This window comes from Nipponia nippon, unplaced genomic scaffold (assembly GCF_047370975.1).
Source record: "Nipponia nippon isolate SJK-2023a ecotype South Korea unplaced genomic scaffold, ASM4737097v1 scaffold_5, whole genome shotgun sequence".
Taxonomy (NCBI): Eukaryota; Metazoa; Chordata; class Aves; order Pelecaniformes; family Threskiornithidae; genus Nipponia; species Nipponia nippon.
The window spans coordinates 14,257,335-14,279,547 of NW_028262369.1; the positions used below are offsets into that span (position 1 = coordinate 14,257,335).

Sequence of the window (22,213 nt, forward strand, 5' to 3'; positions counted from 1 at the left end):
TGAGCAAGAATTTTAAGGTGCATGCTTGCCATGTTAGTCACTGGGGTTTTTGGCTCACATGGAAAGAAGGTGGAGAGGGAGAGGAATAATAGAAAAATGAAAAGGATTTTTAGATAAAGGCTAGAAAGGAAATCAGAGGGAAGCATAGGCAGAGTAAGATGATGGGAAGCAAAGATGTGAGCACTCGGTAGCCTGACAGATACGGTCCAGCAATGAGACGTGCTCACGGAGGGACCAGCTTTTGTCCTGTTTGATGTCAGTGGAATATTCAGAATAAGAAAATACTCACTCTAAGAGCAGCAGAATAGGATTGAGTGAGACTATTTTAATATCTTACATCATCTTCCATGTTTTCCTGAACCCGTGAAAGTGATTTCTACAAAAGTAACAGTGATTTTTGTGGGAGTTTGGAAAAAGTGGATGCTTTAAATATAACGTAAGCACCTAACTCTGACCTCACTTATACGGTCAGTGCTGAATGAGACTTCTCAGACTGTACAGAGTTTTAACCAGGACAGAGTAGAGATGTAAAACTCCTATAGGTGTAGGTACGCATAAGCGTTTTTTTTCCAGACAAAAGCTGAATGACTATGTATATTACCATGAAATAATGACTTTGGATGCTCTCTAGTCTCACAAGCCAGGGAGCCTGTGAAACCTACTGGTTTCCTCTCTTCCCTCTTCTTGGCTGGCCCTGCAGCTATGTTCCTAATAGCTGTAGAGTAGAAAAAAAGCGTGCTGTACCTCTCCAGGGAGTCAAGAGAGAGAGAAAGGGGTGGAGACAAGTGTCTTTTAAGAGAAATTTCCCTCTTTCTCCTCATAATATGACAATTTTCACCTTAGTACACCTCAGTTCCTCACTGACCTATGGTTTTGCACAGCTTAGCATATTATTACAATTCGCTCACAGCAGGAATATGGAATTCTATAAGTGAAACTGTGGGAAAGCTAACACACATTTAAAGAAACGGGTCCTGTCCTATTGTAAGCATGCGCTCTTTGTGGCCCATGTTCCAGGTTTTTACCCTGCAGCTCTTCAGGTTTTGAATTTTGCATGTTGAGAAATAAGGATTTTATACAGTGTTGAGAGTTTTCCCCCCTAGAAATTGTTTCCTTTTTACTCATTTGTTCTATTTAGTCTAGGAGTCAGAACATTTCTGTGTTGTATATTTGTGAGATTCTCTGTTTGAGGAGGAAATGAAACAGCCCCATGTGAGTGAGATGCCTTTGATGTGTTACGAGAGAGTGATGTGATTTTATTGCCCTTCAAGGTATAGTCCTAAAGCTCAAACGGTGTATGTGTGTGCTGCATCATTTGCCTCTGTCTCTGCTGTACATCATTTGCAATAACTATTTCCTTGCACTGTAACAAGCTTTCTGCTTTGCTTACCCTGAATAGCCCAAAGCAGCTTCAAGACAGTGAACAGCAGCTCTGCATTAACGACGTATGAATTAACACGTAAGTGCACATTGCCTTTAGATGAGACTTTTTGTAATGGTTCAAAATACACTATAGGCAAACTCCTATGGTTCTCCTCAGTGGATCTAGCAGAAATCAACACAGATTAATGATTCTGCTTTCTTGAGTTTCTTTTTCTTTAAGCCTTTGCTTTCCTTACATCAAGAGACATTGATGATGCAAGTAGGTAGCTGTTGTAAAAATGTGGCTGCTGGGAAGGTAAAACATTATTGACTGTAACAACCCAGTATTGCTGATGCTAAATGAATTTTGATTCGCTTGCTACATATTTTGCAGTCCATCTAAGTTTAGCTGTATCACATCATTAGTCCTATGATTCAAGCATTGTGATGCTGAGGCATTCCATGGAGTAGGAGGCCAGTTTAGAGAGGGCCCAATAAATTTATGTGCATCTCCAGAGGTGTTTTCAATTGGAAATGAATAAAATAGCATTCGACAGAGTTAAAAGGCAAGTTGCTTTGTGGTGATGATGGTTCACTAGATAGGTTTTGCCCGAGGCTTTTGAGTCACAGATTGTGATGGGCTAAAAAAAAAAAAACTGAAGCCCTATCCCCACTGAAACTTGCATGCATGAACTCTCATGTGTTCCATTTTCTTCCACATCCAGTTAACACTAAAATCTCCCTTGTGGCTTTTCATGGCAGCAATTAAAGTTTCCCTGTACAAGCTACCCACTACTATATCCTATATATCTTACTGGTTTTTGTTTGTTTGTTTACAAACTTAGCATCGTTATTGCTGATCTGCTTGCTACGTGTTTTGCAGTCCATTTGAGTTTACTGGTATCACATCAAAAAGTTAGTGATGTATCGGATATCATTTACAGTATGCCTGAGACTGGGGAATGATGCTGGACTCTGAGTCAGATGTGGGAGCACAACACTTGTAAACATTTCCATGAAACTGAAATTAGATGAAATGAGGCTTATTGAACCTTACCAAACTGATGGCATACTGTCAGCCACAGAGTTAAGGGTACTATGTGATTCATAGATAGCAGAGAAAATTATTGGCAAAGGGGGAAATTTGGGCCCCTGGCCATGTGCGTCTTAATCAATTCAATGCTCATTTAAATACAGCAATTTATATTATTGATCACTCACTCTAATTTCACTGTTAAATATTTTAGATGATAAATATTTCTGTTAGGATTGATTCTTTCGTCCTGAAAATGCGAAATCTGAAATGAAACTGCTCAGGCGCTGCCTCCGCTAATGACGTTGACATGATTCTACTCCACCCTCGTTTGCATCTACTAATTACCTTCATACAATTGGGTTTTTCTAGATTTTTTTTCACACTGCTCTCACTTTCCTACGTCATCTGTCAGAGTAGTTTCTATATGTCAGCAAAGAAATGAGGTGGCCAAATGGAGTCCAGACTTCAAAGTCTCCTTTCTCTTTGTGATTGATGTTCAGGCTGTGGTCACTTTGAAGGAGGAAGATACCCATGCAGTATTTCAAATGGGACTCCAGATTCCCCGCTGCAGATCTTCTGCACCCTGCTTCAGTGGTGACGTTCTTGAGCAGTGCAGTTGCTAAACAACTCCCCAGATGAAAGTTCCGAGGATTAGGCAAAGGCTTGAAGCCATGTTCTTCCCTACCAGTAGAGACCAAAAGGATCCCATATGTTGAACATTCAAAGCAAAGTCCTGCCTTTTTCTGTCATTAAGAATGACCTAGAGGTGTTCCTTTAGCTGGTTGCCCATCAGGAATGCTTCCTCTTACTGGAGCAACACCATGAGGAAACACTGGAAAATCCTACCATTTCATTGCAAAGATCTTTCATAATTATGCAAATCCTGCTGTGATGTGTGAATTAAGGAAGGATGGAAGTAGAGATTGCACTAATTGTACTGTTTAATGCTGTATTTCACAAGAGAGAAGTCTGGTCATAAAGAGGTGATGGAGTCTGAAAAATACCAGTAATACAGTATAAATAATTACATATAAGATAATATTTTACTTTTTCAGAGTTGAAGAAATACAAGAGGTATGAAGTACTAATGACAGCATATAATGTAATTGGTGAGAGCCCTACCAGCACACCAGTGGAAGTGTTTGTGGGCGAAGCAGGTAGGTAAAAGGAAAATGAGTTGATTTTTTTAAAGTACTGACTTGTTTTCATATTCTCCAGATAATATTTAATATTTGTCCAGGAAAGGAATGATTTGAAAAGTTCCCCGGTCGTGATCACTAACAGTTTTTTGGAGTGTCCTCTTCTGGAATAGGTTGGCACTGACAGTTTCTTGCCGTTTGAAAGCCAGTTGATCTATACGAATAAGGGAGAAAGGGCATTTGAAAGAAAGAAGAGAAAATATTTTTTGGAGTGGCAGGAGGATGACTGTTCATACCAAATTAGCTTGAGGGAAAAATTGACTCAAGTTAAAGAAGTGAAAAGTGGAGCACAGGAAAGCCACAAGGGAAAAGAAACAAAACTACAAAACAAGGGAGACTTGGAAAGCTGGTTCTTTTATTTTATAGATCTCTGTGTAGAGACATCGCCTGTGCACCACACCTTGCTGTATTTTTATGCTCTTGAAGTCAAGAAGACATTGTGTCCAGTTTCTAATGCTAGCTTTGGAGGCACAGATAATGATTACTCTCAGGAACATGCAGTCTCTATACCTGCATCTAGGCTCTACAGAAGCTGAGGGTCAGTGGCACTATTCATGCCTTTTATTTATTATGGATATAGTGCATGAATCCGGGCGGTATTTATGAAATGTAACTTGCTGATCATTTTAAAATCCCTCCTTTGGAAGGCTGGAGGCAGAAATCGGGATGAGACAGTTAACTAGACACTTCTTTGAATGCTTTGTGAAAGAGGTGGTTTTGCAGAGCTCAGATAACCTGCAGCTGAGTCTGTTCTTCTCAGTAACTCTAGCTGAGAAGCACAGGACTGGAATAGCTGATGTCTTTCTCACAGCCGTGATGGTGGTGCCCTATTTATGGTGACCCCAGCTGGAGAGGCTGGCGCCGAAATAGTTGTTAGTTATGGTATCAATTTCTGCAGCAGCATCTTTTGAAGCTTAGAACAAGAATAGGCGACACACACCCTCCTGTTGTTCAGTGTGCCGCTGTGAACGAATCTGATTACACTTTTGTTCTTCTATCTTAAGGCTAGGAGGTAGAAGCTATCAAACCCAGCACTAATTCATTTTATTATTATTCATTAAATATTCTATTGCTCAAAACCAAGCAAAGCACAATTTTTAACTCTACTGCACATTTTTTTTAAACTCTACTTAACCTTTTCATTTCAAATATGGTGTAACATTCACTATCTTTCTCTGAAAACATCATAAATTAATCAGAGCAGCATGGTTCTGGAGAGACAGCTGGCAATATTTACATTTTTTTCTAGTTTGCTGCCGCTCCAACTTACTTCTGCAACTGCAGCAAAGAAAGCCCCAAGTGGAGCCAACTGTATCTGGCTTCAAAACACATTTTTGTTTCAGAGCTAAATATCTCACTGCTGCAAATGGAGCCAGCACATGCATTTATACACATGTACATGGCACAGAAAATCAGCTGGGGAAAACAAGGAAATGCTGTTATATCGTGTCTTTTAATCCCACGGTCCAGGTCTTCCTTATCGTAACTCAGACAGGGAACAGGGCAATGGAAGGAGCCAAACTTGGGAGGAAACTGAGATATCCAGGAGACCTTCTTTCACAGACAGGGCTCGTGTATCTGAAGTTGTAGTGTGACTCAGATGGTTTTTTAGAGATGCTGGATTTACCTCTGGTTAGGGGCAATCCAGGTTCATGTGGTAGAAATGATGAATGTAGGATCTTCCTGCCGATTTTCACTCTTCTTGTGTGAAGTTATTACACTTTGTTATATAACTGCCTCTTCCACCTCCAGAACTGGCTGTGATTTATACTGTGAGTAAAGTGATTGGAGCTGGTATTGCAATTTAAGTTTTAAATTGATTTGTGACACCTTTGAGTTAAATCGTGCTGTGGAAATACAAGTTTTTGTTGTTATTGTTTGCTTGATGTTCTTACCCATGACAAAGGCAGTTAAGCAGCAAGCTGGAAAAAATGGGTCTGCTTTGCTTCAGCAATGGGGCATCCACGTTAAAAATAGAGAAAACCTTCCCAATAAACAACCAGTGCTGACAGCACAGGCATAGCACTGAAAACAAAATGACTGAAGGGGACCAGTCCCCAGTCTGAAGGCCCCAGATAACTTAGGTCTCAGTACTGTTAAATGGTGCTTTGTTCTGCTGTAAGGGTTGCAGTAATTCTGGTAGGTGCGAGAACATTCCTTTCGGCTGTAAAAAGGAATATACAGCATATGCCTGTGGGGAAATGTGCTGGGTTTGGGCCAGTTCAGTGAAAATACCCGATTCTGTGCAGGAGGAGTGTCTGCAATTCCTTCCTTCCCTCTTGTGCTATCCCCTGTTAGATTTGAAGATTTTCCTATCATCATATCTGGATTTTTACAATAAAAGCTCAGGTAGGCAATGGAACCCACTGACCAACTTGAAAAAAAATGCCATTAAAACCGACCAACCGTTCTGGCAGTTTTGACAATCAAACAAGTAAAAAGCAACCAAATGGGGAGTTTCTCTTGAGCTTTGGCATGCTGTACCCCAGCCGACAGCCTCCTTGGGCAGCCCGAGCACTCAGGTCTCACTTGACTCTGACTGATGGACAGGGGGAAATTGTGGGAGAGGACAACCTGTTGGTGAGCAATGGGCCAGACCTATGTAATAGACCTTTGTATCCTGACTTGCCTGGTGAATAAGGGAGCTGGATGCAAGTGGTTTGGGTTTTTTGGGGAGCAAGGTGGAGCAAAACCTTTTTCTTGTTACAGTAGCTCATAAAATCAAAGCCCCAGACAAAGGCTGCATTTTAAGTTCTACCTGGATGTTTGCAAAACTCACTGATGTGAAGAGCAATTCTTCCTCGTGCCAGGAGCATGGGCTGGGATTCCTTGCACTCAGCGCAGCCGGGAAGGATGTGCTGCCTGTTCAGTCTGAAGAGAGCTGGTGTCCTTCCCCCGCCTGCCTCAAGCATCTGGATCCCTCTCCTCCACAGATCAGAAGATCCTCATAATATCGCCTTTTTAGAGATGGCTGCAGCTCTGCCCTGCTCATTAGAGAACCGTGCGCATCTCCCAACAAATGACAGAAAAATTGAAAGCCGCCACTTGCAGAAATTAGGAAGTGAGTTGCAGCCCCGTCGGCAGCCCCCTTCTCGCCTTGTTAATTCATTTAACAGTTCAGCTGTCAGGGATGCTGGCTTTGATTGGGAAGGCAGTGAGCGTTCAGCAAGAGGCTGGGTACTGATATTCATCCCAGCCCTAAATGCAGCTGCTACCAGAGGTGCTGTTCTGCTCGACTGAAATTAAGACTCTGTTAGAGCAGCCACTATATCAAGAGCATTATTCTACCAGGTCGCTGTCACTATCTGATTGTGTGGTGGGCTCTGGAATTCAGGAGACGCCACTACCTGCATTTTAATTAAACAGAAATCACAGTTTTGGGGCAGGCGTGGTTCAACTAATTTGGGAAGGTGAATAAAATGGAAGGCGGCAATACAAATCCTGTGCTAATGAGCCTGCAGCCTCCAGTGCTTCTCCCATATACTGCAAAGCTGTTCTGGATGAAAAATAATGGCATTCATAATTTCTTCCAGCAGCTGCTGCTGGAGGAGAGCACATGTGTGCAGAGAGGAGGTAGCAGAAGGGATGAAGTGTACTGAGAGACACTAGCCTTTAAACAGGTTCTAAATCCATTTCTGTGAAGAGGGGAGTGATGTGTGTCATTATAACTGATGGTGATATTGGTGACCTTCAGAATTCACAAGAACTGATGAGGCTGGTTTGTTGTTGTTCCTTTTAATAATGATCTCTGAGAGCTGGTTCTGCAATGGAAAATGGAAGGAGTGAAAAGAGCTGGAAGACAGAGACTTCTAAGAAGTCTTCCGTTGAAATGCCACCTTGGTTGCTAGCATCATCTTTCAGAAAAGCAGGTTTCCTGGCCATCTCACTTTCTTCAAAGTGAAGCTGTAGCTTGGAAGGGAACGGGAGTGGGACAGGAGGACAACTGCTTCTTACCTCTCTTATTATACCATCTTCAAAAACTTGAATTTACTCTTGGTGCAAAGATTGCAGATGCAAAAGCTATTTCCCACTGTTATCTGCAATTATTTTCATCTGCCCTCCTGCCTGTGGCTCCACAGGTGTTCCTGGAGTTCCCAAACTTTATTTTGTCCACCTGTAGCTGACACGCAGAGGGAAGCTCTGCTCTGCCAGTAACTCAGAGCTGCCTGGCCATCTCCAACATTTTACAGACAGGGAGTAGAAACCATCTGGAAAGCTCCAAGACCAAAAATAGTGATTTGGGTTTGAGAAAGAGAAGACAAAATACAGAGAAGCAGTCATACTAAGGAGAAAGAAGCCTCATAAAGAAGCAAAAACTTGACTCCAGGCACCTGGCTCCCCTTTATAAACCGCTTCTAGCAAAAAACTCTTGTCCCTTCTTACCTGGTTATCTCTGTTCGGGCAGTGTCCCATTGTCTCTCGCGCTAATGCTGGAGAAGGTTGTCAGAACAAGGCTGCTTTGTCCTTGAGTGTTTTCACCTGTTTCTGCAGACCTCACTCTTTTCATGTGTTCATACAAAATACCCTATGTGGTGTCACCTCCCTATCGCAGGTCGCTTTCTGGAGAAGGGAGTCCTTCAGCATTACCTTGGGCCCCCCTTTCTCTTATGGCACAGAAGCTTTATCTCCTTCCCTGCCCTGAATGTAGCTGAGAAGATGCTGTGCAGAGAAGTCCCCTGTGCCTCCTTGTTAACAGCCTACAAGAGGAATGACAACATTTCAACGCATTAGAGCTGGCAGCTTCAATCAGTCTGCTGTGGCCCCCTTGGCTGTTTTCTCCTATCTGTTTGGGACACGTGGGCCATGTCTCTCGGTGACTGACTGTGCGTATGCAGATAGGGAGCGCGTTGCTGCTGGCACAGCTAGAAGAACTGGGTGGGCATTTCCATCCCAGACGCCACTGGAGGAGGGAAGAGAGGGATTATCATGGCCATTTCACATTGCAGTAGTCTAAAACCTGTCAGCCTAGGGACAGTATCTTCCCTTGATAAACAAAAGGGGATGGAGGGAGGCTATTAGAAAGTAGTATAATAAATGAATTATTGGTTTCACTTGCTCAAACTTTAAACAAAGGGCACTTCCTTGGCACTTTAAAAGCACCAAACCTTTGAAATGTTGAGGTATTTGCCTTTTAATTGTTGACACTTCCGAACATTGGCAAAAGGCTAATTTTGGGGGATGGCAGGGTGTTTGAAACATTGATTTTTTCCTTTTCCCCTCCCCTTTAAATTTAAAGAATCTGCAGAGCTGTTCTAACATCATGCTCAATTGTGAATGAGCTTTTCAGAGCCATTCTGGGAATGCCCTGCTCCAGGAGTGACACTGGGTTTTCATCCTGTCCCCAGTGTCTTTCTCCCTAAGGAAGGAGAAGTTCTCCTCTGAGCTCGGAGTTAAAGATCCAAGCCACGTTCTCCAACAAGGCCCTAAAAGAGAGAGTAAAGTCAGAGCAGAGCAAGAAAGGGAAACTATAGGAAGATGGAGAGGAAAGAAAAGTGGTGAGACATTTCCTGTTTGGACTGGGAAAGAAACCTCTTTTCAGTTTCTCTTGCGTTACTGGAAACCATTACACCTGTATCCCAACAGCGTTCTGTTTCTGAGAGTAGGATCAGCCACTGGGTACATCCCGTCAACATTTTTTGGTGGATTTTAAACTCCTCCAGACTCGCTCTATACGTGGTTTCCGCTTGGGACTTGTCTGCAGCAAGTCCAATTTGGATTTGTTGTTCCCATCAATGCAGCTCTACTGGTGGTAAAAGCAGTATAGATAGCATGCGGCTGCATTATCTAATCCTGTAGGGCTGTGACAGGATAGTAAAAAATAACAAACTAAAGTGTGCCTACATTAGAGCATTAGTCATTCCTTGTGTGTTACTGGTATTGCTGCAATGCTGGGGAATTATGGATATAAATTTCCTATATAAACCTTGGCTCCTTTTCCTATTCAAACTGACTATTTTTTTTAAGTGTAGTTTTATGTTCTTGATCTGTTTACAGATGAGCACAAAGGTTTCATAATTAAACTTCCAAATTTGGTAGCTTAGCTCAGTAGCTGCTCTTTTAATGGTAAGACAGAAAGTAACCGTGCCAGTGTGAGTCTGTGGAAGAAGTGTCCTTAATGTCAACATGTCAAAAAGACATCCTTGCAGCTCTCTGGAGACTGAAATCTAATGTCAAGGCAGAAGGAAGCAAAGTCTAAGTGAGAGTCATAGTGCTGTCAAAGCAAGTTATTTCTACCATGTAAGAAAAGGAATTTTAAGGGAATGCACTGGAAAGCAGTGTCCAGATTGAGACGTAGATTTGATGGGCTCATTTGACATCTTTAATTCTCCATTGACAATCCAGAGGCTCCCTAAAATGATTTGCAGTGTTTTCATGCTGCAAGTAAAAGCTGAATGCGCGCCTCATTAACGGCTCATTAAGTTGTTAATATTGGTCACAAGCAGCCTTTGGTACAGCACAACGCTTTACACAGTGCAGCAGCTCCTGCTTAGCTCTGGTGTAATTGCCTCTTTTTATCACGTCTCAATGTAGGAAAGATGTTTCTGTCCAAGCAAAAATATCATAAGTTTTTATCAACTGCGCTTGCTTATCTCTGCCACTGCTATTGCTGGTGTGGGTGGTGTTGGGCTGCAATTGCCATGCGATGTTTTGCTCAGGTGATGAACTTCCATCTCACAAACCCAGAAGTTTGATGTCGATTTTCAGTACTGACTGTAGCTGGAGACAGACAGACCGTCCGTACTCAAATTCATCATCAGGGCTCCTGTCTTTGTTCTGTAGTTGGTGCAAGCAGCAGTGGGAGTGGTAGGACAAATTAGCTGTTCTGCTGCAGTGTTACATGGCCTGTGAAGAACCGAGTGTAGGGACATCCCTGCACAGTACACAGAGGGCGGAGGGATGAGAAGCCTCATCGTGTATGCAAAGCCTTACTGAACTAACAGCAGAGCTACTCCATTAAAAGCAAAGGAATTAACCTTCCTTTCAAAAACATGAGCAATCAGTAGTAAAGTAAAACGGACCATAAATTGCACTGGTAAAGAAGCGGGGAAGCCCCTGGCTGATAACTCATATTCAAGAAGACATAGGCTGGAGTTCGAGTATCTTTGACTATAAAGGGTTATCTTTGCAGGCATTCCTCTAATTGTGCCGTCCTGCTCTGCTTGTTTTCAGTCATCCTGGGATATGTGAGCGAAATGATGTAAGTGTTTTCATATGGGTCTCAACTCCCGTGGCTTTGCCTCCTCTGTACGGCTTTGCTGTGAAGCCAGCTGTAGAAAACACAGTTGGTTTTCTTTTCTGACATCTGTTTGCTGTACCCATTGTCAATCATGGAACTGGAGGCATTTCAGGTTGCCTGTTGTAGACTAAAAACAAAAAAGTTGCCATTTTTTCTTCTGAAAGTATGAATTAGCAATATTCTAAAACATTTTGGCCACAGCAATCTGGACACTGAGATGATATGAGGGTATAGGACCGCAGTGATGAATTCAGGGATGCTATGACTGTAAAATAAACAAAGAAAGAGAAAACTCTCACTCAGAGTTGAGAAAATGTGAATTTAATCTCTCTCTCCTCAGGAGCACAAGACTACAGTCGCCCATGGGATCCCTGGGGTTTCCTGACCATTGCAATCTGTAAATCCTAAATTAATCACTCATGGGGGTCAGCTACCCAAACTTGCATTAAAGCCCCAGCGAAAGGTTATCGCAGTGGCAGATCTCACCTGCTCAGTTTGACTTTTTTCCAATACGGCTTTTAACATTTGGTATATGGCAAACCCAGTGGAGATTCACCCTAATTATTTGATACAGTCTCTTGACTTAAGTGGAGCATAAGGAGTTGTCGGTGCTTATTAGGCTTTAGTAGGCGCTGCCATTACTGTTAGTGAACATTAAGTGGCTGCTTTTGTTGGCTGTCATGAACTTGTGATATTACGATATTAGAGTGTGGGAGTAACAAATTATAAAGAGTGGAACATGACTATAAATGGAGGAGGAGGAGTCTTGGGAACCAGAGAGCCTGGGGAAATAGTCTGAAGTAGGTAATTTTACCTCTCTCTAATGGGTAGACTTTTTTAAGAGAGTTGAGAGCGGTACTTTCCCACCGGGTGCCTCTCCCACTCCTCCCGGTGCACATGAGGGAGGATCAGGCCAGGGTATCAAACACTCAGCTGTTCTTCACCATCCCTTGCACCCTTGAACAACCTTCAGTACCTCCTGGGGGGTGAATCCTGCGCTCATCAGAGCTGACACTGCTCTCAGTTACACAACTTTCACACTGGGTTAGCTCTACTAGCTTTAGCGGAGCTAACCCTAATTTGCTTTGATGTAAGTGAGAGGGGATTTTAGCGTGTAGGTTTTGTGCCTGTGTGTTTGTTTGCGCATACCTAATGCTTGTCAGACTCTTGCTGTTCCTGCTCATGGGTCCGTCTCTGCTGACTGATGGGCTGCCTGCCTGCGTGTGATCATATCCTTGTTGACACAGAAGAAATAGAGGAAAAAGCTCATTTTATTATTTTCCCCCTTCCTGTTTTAACCACCTGTATGCTCTTTCCAGAGGCAGTCTGACAGTTCTGTAAGGGCTTTACTTTTGCACTAGGCGCTCTCAGTCCCTTGATGGATAATCTCAGTATGCAATGTGATAGCCTATTTTAGGTCTGTATTAGCTAAGTAGAACTGTGGGCTTCAGCAAAAGAAAAGTGTGTAGTTTTTGTTTGCAGGCTCTAACTATTTTGCAGTACTGCTCTGTGAGATTTGCCTCGATGGTAGGCATTGTAATGCAATCGCGGTAACTTTTTCTGCATCACTCGGATCTTGTCTGTCCCATGAAAATCCTGGGTTGTACATGGCTCGCTGGGAAATCTGAACCCCTTATTAAAAGATTAGTAATCACAGCAACAGTGTTTTCACCACTGCAGGAAGAGACGGTGAGGGACAGGATGAGAATTACTTCTGCTTGAGTCACTTGCCAGTTTATGAAGGTTCTTCATGAATAAATCATATCCGTGGAGGTTTCCTCAGAACATGATTGCCTCCTCAGTTCAAAAAAATGGCATTGGTAGATAACCTCCTAGAGTCTGGGTCCATGGAAAGGATACTCCATTTCTAGTCCTTGTTTCACTTCAATGTTTTTCCGATATGTGCAGTGAATGTCATCTCTCCCTTTTTCCCCCCTCCACCCCCGCCTCCCTCTCATATCCCTCAGCATGCAGATGCTGAAGACATGCCTAGCCAATGTTGGGAAGCTTCCCAGTGCTAAGCAAAGAAGCTGGGGATGTTACGTTTGGGTATCATTTGCAGCTGCTTTTATTTATGCTTTTTCATTACTTTAATACCCTTAAAAATTTGATGTGGCAAAACATAGCTACTGTTCTAAGTGTAGTATACAGGGAGGGGGCCAAGTGTTTGCCTCCCCAGATAACATGGCACAGAGTAAAGCAGTTGTAGGTGTGCTAGATTCTCAAAGTCCCCATCCTGACAGCTATTTTCTTTCTTCTCCCCACACCGCCTTCTCTGCTAAGGTAGGTTTATCTGTTTGTCTTTCTGGTTTTGCATGGATTAGATTGTGCTCCCTATTCATCAGTGTTCATGAGGGCAAGAGAGAGGTTGTTCAATTCTCTTGTAGTGACTTCCATTAGTCTCTTGTACACTAGGAAATGTTTCAGTTTCTCTTACACTGATTTATGCAACCATGTAAATCAACACAAATATCACGTATATCGCCATCCCTGAAAAAAGGATTGTTTCCTATTAAAACCTGGCTATTACCAGCTGCTTTACACACACACCCACCCAGTAGGAGGTTGGGCTTCTCAAAGATGGGGAGACCAGATTGCTCCTTTTCTGAGACTTATTTCAAGTTGCAGGGTGACACAAGCCTGCTGAAGTTAATAACTGGCAGGGCACTAAGTTTTGGTACCAAACCGTCATGCCGGAGTAAGAGAGTAGGAGCACTCAGGTGAGAGTAGGAGCACTCAGGTCAGCACTCAATGTCAGCAAATGGAGTTGCGTTGGAGAGGTTAAGACCCACATCTTTTGTATGTGGGTCTGCCCGTCTTATTGCATCTGAAATACATCTGAGTAACCCCAGAAAGTGCAGTCCTTGAAAAAAGTGTGTATTTCCAACACAAAATGTAGCCTAGCTTAAAACAGCCAGAAATTGGTGGGAAACATCTTTTACATTCTAAATATAGCTTGTGCCGCTTTGTCACAGCGGAAAGCAGCTTCGCAGTAGCTGTTTTTGAAGCACAATTAACTAATTGTTATTGAACTAATCAGCATCCCTCACGCAGCATTCCTGATGGCACGGAGGTACTGCTGCACAGGGGAAGCGTTCCTTGCTCCCACCTCTCTTTCGCAGACACTGTAAGAAAATGGCCAATAAACACTGAACATTTTTCTCTCCTGCTGCTTTTCCTTCGTGGAAGGAGTGACTGCAAACATCTGCAGATACACCTCTTTGTTCTTTCTTGGGAGGTACCATCCTTGTGTTCCTTCTCTAAGCCCATGCTGCAAGAAAACCTCTTGCATTTCGCTTTGCCCATTCTGCAGATCAGTCTCGCTGTTTTATCTTGTGATCTTCTGTTTGTTTTGTTGTGTTTGGTTTTTATAATCCACTTAACTGTTGCTTATCTACTCCATAACTTGAGGGCAGTGGCTGCAGCGGGAGAAGAAACAATCTGTTCTCCATGCCACTGCAGGGACAAAACTTCAGTATGGTGAGGATGGTTCAGGCTAGACATTTAAAAAAAAAATAATAACCTGAGAGTTATTTTAAGAGTTCTTAAAATAGGGATATGCTGGCAGAGTTTGTGTGGGGGTGGCGGCGGAATCTGGAAGGAGGTCAGCGATCGAGATTACACGAACATCTGACCAGCCAAGCTGATCCGGGTGTGACGCAGCAGGATGGATGTCTGAGCCGTCTCCAAATCCTTTCCAGCTCTATTTTCCATGACTGTGTGTGCCAGGAACCAGTGTGTAAATTTTGGAGGTGCTGCGTGTGCGTGCTTTAATTGTCAGCACATGCTACATTGAATATTGCGGTGTCTTCTCTCTTGTTGTTACTCGCTAGGTACATAAGATTGCAGCTGATAGGTCTGAACATGCTGCAACCACCCCTCCATTATAATGTGTAGACATACAGATTAGAGGCTTTTTAGGCCCGGAGCTGTCTCTTTGTTCTGTGTTTATGCAACACATTGTGCAATGAGATTCTGGCCTCTAGGTGCTAATACCAAAATGCAAATATATTGATTACTAAGGAATAAAAGCAGGCATGTTCACCAAAGCATGCTTTGATGAACTGGGGGGGGAAGTGCCTGCTAGATAGAAAAGGATCAGAGGTCTTCGCAAAACAGAAATTTGCTTGAGATTGTTTGGAACTGTGGGATCAAGCTGATGCACAGAAAATCTTCAGTCTCTTTCGATGCAATTTTCTCCTCATTTTTTGCCTGCATGTTTATTTAAATGGCATGAATATCAGGGAATCCTGTCCCAGACTTGTCTGTGAATTTCCTGACATAATACAGGCATTATAGAAACAATTAGAAAATCAGTAGAGGAGAAATCCTTTGCTAACCAGAAATTGGAGCAGATGTAAGAGCAGCAAGGAGTGCTTCGTAAAAACAGTTATTAAGTTTACCCAATGAATCACAAGGATTTGTAGCCTACCTGTGCTACAGAGCATCGTGGCAACTGTCACTAAGAAAAGGAATAGCAGTTTCATATTGATGAAAAGCTCTTGGTGCCACACAGCCCAGAGAGCAAATATCCCAAGCAAGCAGTGAGAAAAACTAAGGTGAACCTTCTGCAATGCATGGAGCTCTGGTGCGGGCAGCCCACTGGGGATTTTAAGCACCTTCTCTTTAAAGCTTATAAGCATTTGCAAGCTCAAATTGACTGCAGCGTGAGCAGAGGCTGTTCAGTACAACTGGAAAATGAGGGCAGTGATATGTTTAAATGTGGATTTAGATGTGTAGCTTTATTCATGGGCTCGTTTTGACTCTCTCTTGCATTTCCAGATAGATTTGTTGTCTTTACATGGTCCTGCCAATATCATCCCAGACCATAGATGATGATGTTTTTTTACTAATTACAATACAACCTGCTTAGCCTTTCTCCTTACTTTTTGGCTGAGAGAGAGTTTCAAGGAGACAATCTGAAAGGTGAATTGATACCAGATAAGACAAGAAACGTTTACAAATATCTGCATGAGATTCCCCAGCAGTATACGTGCACAGAATTAGAATTCATGAATACATACTTTTTTTTTCAGGGAAAGTGAAATGCTTTCCACCTGCCAAGAGCTGAGTTTGGACCCTCAGGGGTCTGTGTCACTCCTGCTATAGTTGATAATGCCACTAACACCTAAAGCAGTGTGAGGTATGCAGCTTCAACCTTGCTTTTTATGTAGTCATGATTTCAACAGCCATGAAAAAATTCAGAGCTCAGTAATCTTGAACTGCATTCCTAGAAGGTAAAAGGCTTTTGAATTCACCTTTAAAATGCACTTGCTTTTATTGGCACAGGCTGTCCATACATTCAGTGAATGGTTTGGGGTTTCAAACAGGTAGAGTCTTTAGGGATGTGTTTCCTTCTTTTTGAAGTATTTCATTTCACCCTTAATGTAATGTGCTGTCTGCACAGAGCCACATCAAGCATCAGCAGCACTTTTCTGCTGTTCCTTGCTGTCAACAAGAAATCTGTGCTTAGAAAAGGAGGGACACATCAGCCTTTGAAAGTTGAACAGAGGGACAGACTCACAGGGCACAAAACCAAACAATTTGCATCTCGTCGAGGCTCTGGGGTAGTGAAGAGAAATGTCTTTTTCCACATCGTCTTTTTTTTTTTTTTTCCTCCCATCAAATTTTCTCTCCGCCGTGCCAAAAGTGCAGCTCCAGCAGCGAGCGTGTCAGTGGAGAATGATCACTGGCAGTTTTTAACCATTGTGATTCTTAGACGTGCTCCAAAAAGGGTTTGAGGAAAAGCGTTTTTCTGGCAGCAGGCTGTGCACACCGGCTCTTCTAATGGTCGCATCTCAGAAGCAGCAATTGTTGCAGGCTGGCACATGGGATCCAAAGAAAAATGTTATTGTAGACGCTGCTTCAGACCTGGGTATTGAGAGCACTTTGAAGCTGTCAGCTCAGAACAGACAGTAGTGTCACTACCTAGAAAGAAAATACATTGCTAAAGTGATCCATTTTCTTCTGTGATTGTACATGTTCCTGTTTCCCTGAGCATGTCATCATCTGCAAATCTCCGAGATGTATTTTCAGGTTTGTTCTGTGTGATCAGTTGGGCCTCGCACTCTGATGTGTGATGTGAAAGTCTCAAAATCTTGAGATTTTCGGTCCTCAACAGAACAGCACTATGTTGCACTGAACGCAGCCAGCCAGCCAGCTAGCTGCTCCCTTCGCTCCTCCGCAAAGTGCAGAAGGCAGCGCAGCAATTAGACGAATGCACCCCTGGGAACAAGGTGTATTTTACTGATGGTCATTGTCACCTCATGCATTCACTACATCCAGCTGAAAAGGAAACAGAAAAATATAATAAACAAATAGTTTTAACTGAGCACTGGGATAAAGGCTATTTTCAATTTTGCCTTTCACGTTTTAATTGTACAGCAATAATTTTGCAATAGAGTTGCCGATGGCAAACATGCAAAAGACATTAACTTTATTTATGTTTTGGATTATTAATGCGGCTGTTAAAATTCCTCCAGTTAGTTTTGATTGAATTGTTTTTTTGTGTGATTCTGTCGTTTAATGGAGCGGTAAATAAGAATTTCTGATAATGAGCCCAAGCATCTGTCACAACAACCTGGCGCTGGTTATTAACATTTCCATTAACGGCAGGGTGGGCAGTGATAATATGGAAACCACACAGTTAGAACAAAATAAATAGTTGGTGTCAGGCTGAGTGGGTGTTAATTACTATTTTATTTTATAACTCTGGGGGGAGGGAGTATTGGTAGAAAAGTGTGACTTATGAAGGTCATTCTCTCTAAAGAAAGAAGTCTCCAGAGGAACAGATAACTGGGGCTATCTAACTCGAGTAGTGAGTGTTTTATCGCTTCTATTTATGGCCCATAAAGGGGCAGAGAGAAGAGAGGCAGCTTTCTCAGGTGGTCTGGGTGAAGGCTACGGCACCGTGAACACGGAGAAAGGAGAAGTGTACCCTTTGCCCTGCCTTTCTTTTCCTACTTCTGGAGTTTGAAGAGGGCACGCTTCGGCACCTTTTCTGTAAACAGAACATGTGCTGTTTTGTTAAGACCTGCTGCAGGCAGAGACAGCAGGTCGGGAAAACAGACTGTCCTTGCTGGCCGCTGGGGAAGAAAATCCACCTGCACCAAGTTGGATCCTGACAAAGGGAAGGATGGTGTGACCCAGGTGCACTCAAAGATTAGTTTTCTAGCACAGCACAATGCAAAGAAGAAATGCCATCAGGAGCCAAAGAGGGCCAGCATGTGTATGTGAAACTATAATCAAAGCAGAGCTAACAAGTAGCAAACTAAAAGTCATTTTGTCATACATAAAATATTAGTTGAATTGATTAGTGTCTGACTGGTTTTGGAGGTAATTTTAGACAGTATTTTGGCCCTAAGTCTTGGAGCCTTGCAAACAGGCTGTTATAAAGACTTACTGCTGAGTGGGAGGCCAGGCTGACGGTGGCAGGCAGGCTGCCTTGCTCCCAGTTACTCTCAAGAGAGGTCGGTCAGGAGCGCAGCATCGCTGCCAAAGGCAAGCCCCAAATGTTACCGTAGAATGAAGAGAAAATTCTCTTTTCTTTTCTAAAGCTGCTGGCAAGATTGAGTTGCTTCAATGTCTAACCCAGTCTGTGTGGGACAGAACATAACCACGTCTGGAGGGTCAGCTGCTCCTCAGTCCATGTGTGCTGAGACTTCACTGCGATATAGTCACCAGGGCTGACTGTGTTAGTTCACTTGTGGTGTAAACAGAGTCTGTTCTGGGTCCTTCTGCAAATGGAAAATTGCAACCTGGATATGAACTAGTTCTGCTTGTCACTATTAATTCTTCTGTCCTCCTTTCTCTCTAGCACCAGCACTGGCCCCACAGAACATCCAAGTAAACTCCCTTTCTGCAAGCCAGCTGGAGCTCACTTGGGACCCCCCTCCTGCTGACAGCCAAAATGGAAACATCCAAGGCTACAAGGCAATCCTCCTGTTTCTACTGTTTTCATTTATCTTGCTTGGCGTTGCTATTACTTGTGAGATAGCTCTACAAGCTACAGTTTCCCTCGCTGCATAAGGCAAATTAAAACAGCATTCAGACTGCAGTAGGGAAATGGCACTAAGTCCCCAAACCAAAAGAAAGAGAATGAGATTGGGGGGGGCAGGGGAGGGGAGTGGAAGGAAAAATGTGTTGCTATTTGTGGAGAAGGAGACGGCGGGGAAACAGGGTATGCAGATAAGGAGGCAGCTCCACTTGTGCAGGCAACATATCTGCTCCAAAAAGCAACAGACACACAAGAGCTAGGGGCAAGAAATGTATTGAAGAAAATTAACTGAGCTTTCTATCTATCAAATGTTACAAGCCATTAGGAAAAACAGAACTTTCTCCAAGCTAGAAGCCTGAGCCAGGTCAGATTTCGGAAGAATTATTTCATTTCCTTAACTTTGACAAAATTAAATCATAGTATTAATTGCATTTGGTTCATAGGAGATGAGCATGTTACAGAGGCATGTTGTTTAGCTTCTCCAGCATGAGAAATGGACCCTCGGAGAGTGGAAATGGGCAAGTCTACAAACACTGGAGCTTGGCTTGGGTTCAGTGTCTGGTTCTGCCTCTCTCCATGAATTTAGGTCCATAAGCGAAGAAAAGCCAAGCCAATGTGAATAATCTGGCATCCCTTCTTGGCAGGAACAAGCATCCTTATATATCAATTCATGTTCTTTTCCTTTTGTACATATATAGATGGCTCTAACAGCTTGGCTTGTAGAGCCAAGGTAGAGTCTTGCCTTGGCTCGTTCTCTCAGCTTTCTGGCTTGTTTTGGCCTGTTGTAATGCTCTCGCTGCCAGGCCTGTCCAATAAGTAGGGCTGGCACCACTTTTCCTCTTGGAAACAACTCCTTCAAAGCCTCATTTTATGGTATCAGGATAAAAATTATGTAAGGGAAGAATGAGGAAGAGTACCTCAAGGAACTTTAGGGAAAGTCTTTATTACCCTCTTCAGGAAGGCATGTGCTTGGCTGTCCTGTGAACGCAAATGGTGAAACCGTTGCGTGCGTACAGAGGTGAATTATGGACCGTCGTATCAGGATGCCAGTGCTGACAAGCAGCTAGCGTTTCAGGGAGAATTTAAAAACTGACCTCTCATCGCTGAACTCTGTCAGCTCATATCTGCTGTCATTAGGCCATATTCTTCAGCCTGTGCTCTATTTTTGAGTGATGTACTCAGCTACGTAGTCACTGGACTTGGGGGAATTTGCCAAAGGAAGAGAAAATACTGGGCACATGGTGAAAAGCATTAGTATCCCATTTAATGGAGGAGTCCAGAGCAAGGCGGCGCTATCCTCCTGATCTTTTATAGCTGCAATGCCCAGATATTTTCTAGGTGTAGGATATACTAAAACATCTCACTGTCCCAACAGATTTATTACTGGGAGAGCGACATCCAAAATGACACTGAGAAAGTGAAGGTACTTTTCCTCCCAGAGACAACCGTCCGACTCAAAAACCTGACCAGCCACACACGGTACATGGTCTGCATCTCCGCTTTCAACGCAGCTGGGGACGGCCCCAGGAGCAGCCCCTCGCAGGGCAGGACGCACCAGGCGGGTACGGGATCGTTGTCTTGTCTCAGACAGACTTGGCAATGACCAGTATGTAACTGGGCAGTGGATACAGGACATGGGTGGATGCAGGAGGGCACTGGTGGTTAGATTTAGCTTTTGGATGGGTCACTACATTGTAATGGTCTTGAGGGGGGAAAAAGGGATAAGTGGACCGTGTGGGAAATGGAACGATACAGTGGAAACAAGAATGGCCTGGTAGAAGGACCAGTCCCTTCATAAGGAAACTGTCTGTGGGTCTGTTTCTGGCCTCTGCTATCACATCTGAAAATCTGAAGGAACTCATCTCTGGTGCCTGGAAATTGCCCAGACAGCCCTGTGAGAAAATGATTGTGCTTTTTAAAATTCCTCTTTTTTTTTTTTTTTTAAAAGCTGGATCAGCAGCCACCCAGTCAGACTGAGCTGTCTCTGTGCTGGACATGACCATGGTGGGAGCACTCCAGCACAGGGTGAAGGCAATGCCCTTGGTGGTGGCTATGAGGAGATGTGCACTCGGGCGGTATACTCATGCAGCACCCTTCTGAGGGGCTTTCCCTTCTGTATTCTATCTCCTTGCTTGCTTTTGAGGTTCAGCTTTGCAACTGAGTGGCTGCTTTTTTGAGGACAGGCTGGGTTTCTGATTGATTACAGGACATTTGGATACAATTGACAAATCCCATTCTGAGCTTGTTTCCTTTAGATTTAGGCTGGGCAAATAAACCAATGTTTTATAATATATATGTATATCAGATTGACTACTCCTACTGCAATTCAATCTATTTGTAATCCTTTCAGCACCCAGTGCTCCCAGCTTCTTGGCATTCTCTGAAATCACTTGCACTACACTCAATGTATCTTGGGGCGAGCCGACAGCAGCAAATGGAGTCCTGCAGGGTTATCGAGTAGTCTATGAGCCTTTGGCTCCCGTCCAGGGTAAGAAAGACCTCCAATCATACATATTCATGGGGAAATGACAGAAAAGCACTGTAGTATCTTTTATCTCTGCCCAATTTCCTACTTGCTCTCTGCTGTTTTCCAAGAGAAGCCAGGTGGCAGAGGGTAAGTAAAACAATTCCGCTTTTGCCAAAACTGTTCAGCAAACTATAATATTGTGGAATATAGCTTTTGTCTGTCCTCTCTCATTTCTTGCACAAACTATATCCTCTGTGATTTGAAAAGTCATTTTACGGCCATTGTTACCTTGTATGGGCGAAGAGGAAACTCAGCCTGAGAGTGCCTGATTGTCTCCCTACGTTGCGTTTTGAAATTGCTGAGTAGGCTCTATCCCAGAATAGTCGTCAGACACATTTGTGTTGCTTATCACATCGTGTCACTTCTGTTATCGCAAAGATTGCCAGGGCATCAAATGTGCTAATCATCACTGGTACCACTGCCACTTTTGACAGGGGAGAATAACTGTGATAGAGATTTAGTTGTGTCTGTTTACATGGAGTTTTCAAGCAGCGATTTTAACCCAGCACTAGATTTAGGCTAGACCACAACAATGTGGTGACCACAAATGTTTCATTAATTTGCCAGAACAGCAACAGAGAAGGATTTGGCAATTTCTCTGAAAACAAATGTAAATTCATTCCAAAGGTGAATTAGAAAAGATTACAAAGTTTGTGATGGTCTTATTAATATTTTTATATTCCTGGTAGATCACCAATAGTTCAATAGGATGTCCAGCTTTGGCAGTGTGACAACAGGGAGAGTAATTCCAGCCATTGCCAATCCATTTTAAACTCTTTCCCAAAGAAATAAGGATATCAATCACTCATATTTGCTTCTTCTGTAAGGAATAAAGATCTATATTGTCTGAATATCC

The 22,213-nt window shown here is 43.1% G+C and overlaps 1 protein-coding gene across 9 annotated transcripts in view; it reads left to right on the forward strand.

Annotated features, from left to right (window-relative positions):
• Window positions 1–22,213, forward strand: part of SDK1 (sidekick cell adhesion molecule 1) — a 424,191-nt gene that overhangs the window by 371,755 nt on the left and 30,223 nt on the right. For 8 of the 9 annotated variants that reach the window (XM_087732480.1, XM_087732481.1, XM_087732483.1 and 5 more), the window contains 5 exons: window positions 1,400–1,459; window positions 3,454–3,555; window positions 18,651–18,766; window positions 20,206–20,392; window positions 21,181–21,318. In XM_087732480.1, the coding sequence (XP_087588606.1) occupies window positions 1,400–1,459; window positions 3,454–3,555; window positions 18,651–18,766; window positions 20,206–20,392; window positions 21,181–21,318 (603 nt within the window). The remainder of the gene's footprint in view (window positions 1–1,399; window positions 1,460–3,453; window positions 3,556–18,650; window positions 18,767–20,205; window positions 20,393–21,180; window positions 21,319–22,213) is intronic. The other variant, XM_087732484.1, reaches the window with a different exon arrangement.